This window comes from Chelonoidis abingdonii, chromosome 22, assembly GCF_003597395.2.
Source record: "Chelonoidis abingdonii isolate Lonesome George chromosome 22, CheloAbing_2.0, whole genome shotgun sequence".
Taxonomy (NCBI): domain Eukaryota; kingdom Metazoa; phylum Chordata; order Testudines; family Testudinidae; genus Chelonoidis; species Chelonoidis abingdonii.
This window is the reverse complement of record NC_133790.1, coordinates 33,255,974-33,264,395: the sequence shown is the minus strand read 5'-3', so window position 1 is coordinate 33,264,395 and position 8,422 is coordinate 33,255,974. Positions and strand designations below refer to the sequence as shown.

The 8,422-nt window shown below is 49.2% G+C and overlaps 1 protein-coding gene across 1 annotated transcript; it reads left to right on the top strand.

Moving 5' to 3' along the window:
* Window positions 1–2,137: 2,137 nt before the first annotated feature.
* On the top strand, window positions 2,138–2,704 carry DUSP18 (dual specificity phosphatase 18). The gene has a single exon (XM_032791667.1). It carries the CDS (start codon window positions 2,138–2,140, stop codon window positions 2,702–2,704), a length of 567 nt encoding a protein of 188 aa, XP_032647558.1.
* Window positions 2,705–8,422: the final 5,718 nt, after the last annotated feature.

The following is an 8,422-nucleotide window of genomic DNA, read 5'->3' as shown; positions in this document are numbered from 1 at the left end:
ATTCATGCAAAAATGCAAACATTTAAATCAGTAACCATTTAATTTAAAAAATACATATCTGTTGAAATAATTAAAAAAAAATCAGATTCTGCCAAGCCTATATATAAATATCCAAGCATGAGGCTGCTCGCCGTAGATTCCACCTGGCTGGAAAAAGCAAGGCTGGCCCCAGTGGCTCATGCTGCTGCCCAGCCCTCTCTGTACAATACCACTGTACAATATAGGCTCTGAGTTCCTACCACTGTACAATATAGGGCCTGGGTTTTTCCTTTCTTTTGGCCATAGCTCAGTATCATCCAGTGGGTTTCTGTACATTTCTAACTTGTTATGAAAGGTGGAGGACGAGATGGTGCTAATTCTGAGCCCTGTTTAATTGCTCCTTAGTATTGTTTGACAAGGACTTGTCTACCTGAGAGAGAGCCTGTATTCTAATACAGTGATTCTCAACCAGGGTACCCCTAGGGCAGTGGTTCCCAAACTTTAATAACCCATGAACCCCTTTCACTAAAATGTCAAGTCTTGCGAATCCCCTCCTAAAAATGAATATGTCTAGGGATTTTCTCCCTTACCTGAGCATCCATTATAAAAGCAGTATTCTTGGAAATAGAATTTTTAATGACATGTTTATTAGAAACTATTATTATTTATCATTACCGTATTAATTTTATTACATTATGAAAACAGCAAAACTCTTTCAAGATCTCACTTTTGTAGCTTGTATCACTTTGACTGAGCCTGTTATAAGACTAGGCTCCTATGTTTCATCAAGGAGTATCAGATGTGAAACAGCATGAAGGTATTTAAGAAGCCAGCTGAAATACAGAGTTCCTCCTACACAAGCATTCGGGTCTTGAGCCATCCAGGCAGACAACACACGTTACAACAAAGCTTAAACCTTGTTCTTCATAATAATTTGAAAAACAACACTAGCAGCCTATTTAATTTTAGAAACAGCAGAAAATATCCACTTCCCTTTCCATTTCTTATAAGGCATCTTGAAGTTTAAATCTCCTCAGTGTGATGGATATGCTTGCTTTGATCTGCATAGCTCTTGGAAATCCCCTGGACTCCGGCTGCTAGCCCTGTGCTGCCCAAGGTTCCTAGGGACAGCTCTGTCCGCCATTAGGGAATTTTTTCCCCAAGAACTCCCTGTAACATTTTGCGAACCCCCAAGGGTTCACAAACCCTGGTTTGGGAACCACTGCCCTACGGGGATGCAGAGGTCTTCCTGGGGTACATAAACTCATCTAGATATTTGCCTAGTTTTACAACAGGCTACATAAAAAGCACTGGCAAAGTCAGTACAAACTAAAATTTCATACAGACAATGACTTGTTTATACTGCTCTATATACTATACACTGAAATGTAAGAACAGTATTTATATGCCAATTGGTTTATTTTATAATTCTGTGGTAAAAATTAGAAAGTCAGCAATTTTTCAGTAACAGTGTGCTGCAACACTTGTATTTTTATGTCGGATTTTGTAAGCAAGTAGTTTTTAAATGAGATTAAACTTGGGGGTAGGCAAGACAAATCAGACTCCTGAAAGGGATACAGTAGCTTGGAAAAGCTGAGAGTCACTTTTCTAATACAGTAGCTGAGATTGGTGGATTTAGATGTGTCCCTAGAGAACTGGGCACAGTGCCTTCTCCATTGTGGGTCCGTTATCCTGCAGTGCCCTTCCCTAGTCGACATCTAGGGCATCCTTGCAAGTCAGGCTAAGGCTTGCTGCAGGTGTTTGTGGTACAGAGTATGCTTACTGCACCTGCTCTTGGATTTGTGTGGCAGTTTGCCTGTCCTGAGCGTGAACTCCATTGGGCCGTGGAATAGTATCCTGGAGAAGGAGTGAAAACCCCCTTCACTTGTGACATCAAATGGAATCACTTTGCATTTATAAAGCGATCATGCATTGCCTGGGAGCTGGACTGGATGAGGCCTAAGACGGCTTCCCCATCTTTCACATGGATGATTCTAGGTCTAGTTAATTTTTAAAGCACATGAAAACTTCACCTTTACTAGTTTGATGGCAGCAAGCTACTGTCTTCAGTCTCCCAAGTGTCTTCTCTCTGTTTTCTCTAGGCAAAGAGCGTGACGATGCAGCCCTCCGTTACAGCTGCTTTATAAAGTTTGCCTTAATGAATACAGTTTTTGGCTCTATTCCCATCTTATTCAGGCATCCGTCCATTTATGGCCTGTCCCGGATCACCAGTAGCCTGTACCTCAGCAATGGTATGGCTGCCAATAACAAGCTCCTGCTCTTTGCCAGCCAAATCACTACTGTCATCAATGTGTCCGTGGAGGTGGTGAACACCTTCTATCCAGACATTCACTACATGCACATCCCTGTAACTGACAGCCCCATCTCTCGCCTCTACGATTACTTCGACCTCGTGGCAGATAGGATCCATAGCGTGGACCTGCAGCAAGGCCGGACACTGCTACACTGTGCTGCAGGCATCAGCAGGTCAGCTGCCCTGTGCCTGGCCTATTTGATGAAGTACCATGCCATGTCTCTGCTGAATGCTCATGCCTGGGTCAAGTCCTGCCGCCCCATCATCAGACCTAACAATGGGTTCTGGCAACAGCTTGTCCAGTACGAGTATAAACTCTTCGGCACCAATACAGTCCGAATGGTGAACTCTCCACTGGGCTTGATTCCGGATCTCTATGAAAATGAAGTAAGAATAATGATAGCGTTTTGACTGTAACCAGCTTTACCACATCTTGTGAAGGAGCCCAGAGGGAAAACAAAGGGGCAGCTCAGCTTGATCAAGTTTGGAACTTGGACAATAAACTCTTCAGCCCGGTGGGGTTTGCTGCGTTGCTCCCTGCTGGTATAAGTATAGGGGATTAGCTGAGACGAATGGGGCTGTCTCATTTTTACTATAAATAAAACCAAATTTAAACTACATCATTGGGTTTCACATGCCATTTGTATTGAATTCTCACAGGAGCTCTAGGTGCTGTCTCAATGCTACTGGTATGTGTTTAGAAAGCATCCTTTTATCCCAGCATAGCGAGATGTGAGCCATCTCTGGCTCTGTTCATGCTCAGGGATAGATTCCAGCAGAAACTAAGAACAATGGGAAAGTTGCCAACAATTATTTTTCTAAATAGAAATTGAAATGAAGTGTTCTGAAAAACTGACCCCAAGCCTCATCCTCTGCTGTGCTGCAGACATGCTAGAGATGTCCTCTGCATCCCTGTTGCCAGAGGCTTAAGGATTCCCTGCCTTCTCCTTTCACCTCTGCACCTCATTGCCCCCACTGCCTTTCTGCTGGAGGATGCATAGGCACATCTCCCTTCAGAAATCTTAATTATCTGAGGGAATTGCTGTGCAAAAACCTGATGACTCCGTGTAACCAGGCCCCTTCCTCAGGTCCCCTTGCTGCAGCTCTCTGCTGTCTCAATAAAGGACTCTGAGACTCCTGGATGCAACACCCACGGCTTTTTATTCTTTCACACAGTTCCCTCCACCAATGATTCTATTTACAGCTGTACAGGGTTTTTCCTCCTCTTCCCTTTACAGAGAGTCTACCCCCAGCCTGGTCACTGTCATGCCCCTGGCTGTTCTCTCCCCACCCCTTCTCTGGCTGCCAGCCAGCCAGCCTTTATGGCCCTTGAGCCTGCAGGCCCACAGGTGCAGCCCATTCAGAGGCCAGGCACCAGGCTTCTCCCCAGCCCCAATCCATTCTACCTGATTGGGGCTGGCTGAGCAGGGGCTAATTAGCTGCCTTTGCAGCAGCACCCTGCTACACTCCCACACCCACAACCTCTTAGGGCTCAAGGTTCTGCCTCTGCAGCACTGCCAGCCTGTGCGGAGAGAAAATGGGACCAGGAAACAGGCAGACAGGGAGTTCCTACATGGCAGTTTTGATCAGTATCACAAGATCACCAGCCTTCCTGCAAACTCGAGGCCTGATCCTATGGGATTCTGGGACACAGAACCTTTCAGGAGCGGGCCCCATCTTTTTAGTTCCTGAAGGATTACAGTGAAGTTGTCAGGTGTCCTTGCTTTGGCCATTTTGGCTTGAGCAGTGGCAGCTGCTGTCCCAGTCATGACTCTTGCCTCAAACCATTGAGTCTGGCATCTGAAGTTTAGGGCTGCATGGAGGATCTCCATGTTTGAAGGGGAAGATCTCTTCAGCCTCAAGGAACAGGAGATGCTGTAGAAATGATAGGAGTACTTGTGGAACCTTAGAAACTAACAAATTTATTTGAGCATAAGCTTTTGTGGGCTTATCTCAAATAAATGTGTTAGTCTCTAAGGTGCCACAAATACTCCTGTTCTTTTTGCAGATACAGACTAGCACAGCTGCTACTTCGAAACCTGTAGAAATGATGGACACAATGTTCACTGTTATGCCTCTTCAGCCTGGTATCCTGGAGAGATCACCTTATGTCTGCTGGTTCCCACACTTATTTTAACCCTGTCCTTGAACTGTACAATAGCCCAAATACAATGCAAGGCAGAAGCATGGCTCAGGGGCACAGTCCAATCCTGTCCAAGATGCAAGGTCTTGTCTAAACTGTGTCAGGGTGAGTATAGTACCTGCAATAGTGCAGTTAGTCCTCTGCTCTTTCTCACCCACGAGAACGTCTCAGACTGCTGGCTGTCATGGGTCAAACTAGCTGCACGCGAGCCCAAGAGCAGCCAGGATGGTCCAGAGCTGGTTTTTGCTCTGTTCGGTCCTTCTGCTCCCCCATTCAGGCCAGGTCCGAGAGACACTAAGGCTGCACATAGCTGGTCTCACCTCTTCTTTTTCCCCCGTGCACCATGGCATTCAGTCCCATGAGCAGCAATAAAGGGCACCCCAACAATCCAAAATACAACTTTCCTAGAACTTAGCAAGAGCAGAAAAAAATAATTTTCTTTTAAATGTCCAGAGGATTCACTTGTGTCACTCCCACCCCCGCCCACACACTGATTAGTCTACACACTGGTTAGTCTACAGCCGCCCCATATCCCCAGTGTAGAGGCAGTCTACTTCTTACCTCAGCAATATCACCCATGCCCCTGAGATCTGAAAGAGGCAGACAGACCAGGCCATTAGTTACACAGATACACAGCAAAGTTAATGCTAGCCTCACTAAACCTAGTGATTCAGCATCATTCATCCCCACTGAGTAAGAACAGCTCCTGGGGGCACCATTGCCACAGGTGAGGGCAAGCATGGAGGCTGTATGGGGGGCCCTGGGAGATGGGGCCCAGACAAGTCAGCTTTCTGGATCCTAGAGGGAGACCATTAATTCAGTTACAGAACACTAACATAGCAAAAATAGTGTGTCAGTCTCCTCTGTACTGTGTAGGGTGCCCATCGATGCTGCTTTCCCCCATCCATTTGTCTGTCCCCCGAACCCCCGGCTGTGTCTGTGCGTCTGTCTGATAGCAACAGAGTCCTGCTGCTTGCTCTGTGCCCCAGGCTGGGAGCTGCTCCCCCCCGCCTGCTGTGGAGTCACAGGGTTCCTGGCCAATGGGCTGGGGTGGGGGGCAGCGTGCGGAGACTCTCTGCAGCACAGGGGCGCTGGGAGCTGCCCACAAGGTGAGACCATCTCACGTTGCTGACCCATGGTGCGGGCCCCTCCAAAGCATGACAGCTGGGGCCTGGGCCCAAACGTTGGTGGAGCCAGGCCCACCTTCATGATTATTGATGGATCATGGGCACCTATGAATAGTCATGTTTTTTTCCTCCTCCAGTGCCCAAGAATGACAGCTGGTTGGGAGTGTTGGAGAAAAACAGAGTCTTACTCTCAGGCTGGGTGCAGCAAGTCAGATACTTTATTTTCTCTACCAATTGCTTGGAGGAAGAGAGCTAAACAGGTCTCTCACTAGGTAAACAATTACAGCAGCATTTATACCTTTGTTACATACAATAATGAGCAACAGCTGCATTTGTTTATACATAGGTCATCCTGATGTCTTATTTTTCTCACCTCTATTTAGACTATAGTCTACATTCCATACTTATCTAACACAAGGTCGCAACAACTTTTCACACAGTTCTTTCCCACTTGCCTCACACAATCCTTGCTTCTACAAATCTCGTGTTATTAGGGTTACAGCTAGCCCGACTCTTGCTCACATAAGGAGACTGCGTGGATTTGAAATCCCCTTCACATCCCTGTCAATTCTTTCTCTACTTCCACAATAGAGACTCCAGACTGCTGGACCCAGAGACTGCCAGGCAGCTACTGACTCTGCCATGGTATCTACAGGTCTTTCGCACCTTACGCGCATTTAACATGCACAATTTCAGCTTTACGTGGTTGACAAAAACAAAACAAAAAAAAAGAGAAAAATAACAATTTTAATACTGTACCTGTAGTACGGGTGATTCCGCCTGCCATTCAACTCAATGTAATTTTGACTACACACAGTTTTCACTTAATGCACTAACCGCAGACCGGAACCCCTGCATAAGATGAGACTCGCCTGTACAAGCATGAGGGCATAGCAGGGGCCAGACTCAGCCCCTAACTGGCACACACAAAGCTCCTCACACCAGTCAGAACCATTCAAGGCAGAGCCAGCTAGCTACATGAACAGGTACAACAGATTCTATATGCCAGGAGTGGCCAGACTGCAGCTTGCGAGCCACATGCAGCTCTTTCACAGTTAAAGTGTGGCTTGCAGAGCCATCTCCACCATTCTCCACCTATCAGAGTTGCGGGGGTGACTCAGAGCTTCTGCCCTGTGGCAGGGTAGTGGGACATGGGGCTTCTGCCAGAGATGACTGGTCCCTGCTGAGGGGGGGCACAATTTAAAGGTTCGCCACCCCTCCCCAACAGCTTGAGTCATGCCCCCCGCCTTACCATCAACAGCCCCTCCCTGCAGCTCCCAGGTGTTAGCTCCATGTGGAGAGGCAGCGGAAAATAGCTGGGAGCTGCAGGGAGGGGTCACTGCTTTAGCTCCGCAGGAAAGGCAGCAGCAAAAGTAGCAGCTCTCCCTGCAACTCTGAGCTGTTTGGTGCTGCTTCTCCCCATGGCCTCAGCTCATGAGGGGGCAGGGCGTCTCGGTGGCACCATGTGACTGAGTGGGGCCTGTGAGCCCTGAAAAAAATCAGGGGGGCACATGACCTCCCCCATGTGTCGCCTCTGGCTTCCCAATGATGAGAGGTGTCTCAGGGCTTCAACTGAAGCCCTGAGCCTGGGCAGGTGCCTCCAGCAGGGCTGAAATTCTGGGCCTCCACTTAGGGATGCTAACTTTCTATTCACACTAAACCAAACACCCTTGCCCCGTCCCTCCTTTGAGGCCCTGCCCCTTCTCAGAGGCCATGCCCCCACTCACTCCATCCCCCCCTACCTCTGTCGCTCACTCTCCCCACCCTCGCTCACTTGCTCATTTTCAACAGGCTGGCTCAGGGGGTTGGGGTGTAGGAAGGAGTGAGAGCTCTGGCTGAGGGTGCAGGGTCTGGGGTGGGGCCAGAAATGAGGAGTTCAGGGTGTGGGAGAGGGGTCTGGGATGATAGGGTTGGGATGCAGGAGGAGGTGAGGGCTCCAGTTGGGGGTGCAAGCTCTGGGGTGAGGCTCTGAGCTGGGACCAAGGGATTCGGAGGATGGGAGGGCATCAGGGCTGGAGCAGAGGGTTGGGGCATGGGACAGGGTTGGGATGCAGGCTTCAGGCAGCACTTACCTCAGGCAGCTCCCAGAAACAGCAGCATGTTCCAGCTCCTACATGGAGGCATGGCCAGGCGGCTCTGCGTGTTGCCCCGTATGCAGGCACCACCCCTGCAGCTCCCACTGGCCATGGTTCCTGGCCAGTGGGCATTGCAGAACCGGTGCTTGGGGTCGGGACAGCATGCAGGGCTCCCTGGCTGCAGCAACGCCTAGGGGCCACAGGAACATACCGCTGCTTCTGGGAGCCACGTGGAGCCACGGCAAGTAGGGAGTCTGCCTTAGCCCTGCTCCACCGCCAACTGGACTTTTAAAGGCCTGGTCAGCAGTGCTGACCAGAGATGCCAGGATCCCTTTTTGATCGGGCGTTCCAGTTGAAAACCAGACACCTGGCAACCCTACCCCCACTCCCTCCAGGGCTGAAGTCCTGAGCCCGGGCAGGCGCACCTCATGGGACTATGGTCCCGAGATGGGGCTGAAGCCCCAAGTCCTAGCTCTCAAACTTCTGAAGATTGTCATATTGTCATAAGATTGTCTCAGAGTGTCAGTGAGTTTGGCCACTCCTGCTATATACCATAAATCTGGTGCAGGGAGTGATACCAGACACAGCAAACCTCAGGCCCTGCAAAGCTGGCAGCAAGTGCTGTGACTGTGGGGCACCATGTGCTTGACACAGGATCTCTGGTGTGGGTGCTCTGCAGCAGTGCAGTCCCACTGGTTCAGTTAGCAACAGCACAATCGTTCGTGCATATGCACCCCATGTTTTACCTGTATCTGGGTCCAACCAGAGTGTAATCAGGTCCTCC

Coding starts and splice junctions, on each gene's coding strand:
- DUSP18 (XM_032791667.1), top strand. CDS start 2,138: ATGAATACAGTTTTTGGCTCTATTCCCATCTTATTCAGGCATCCGTCC.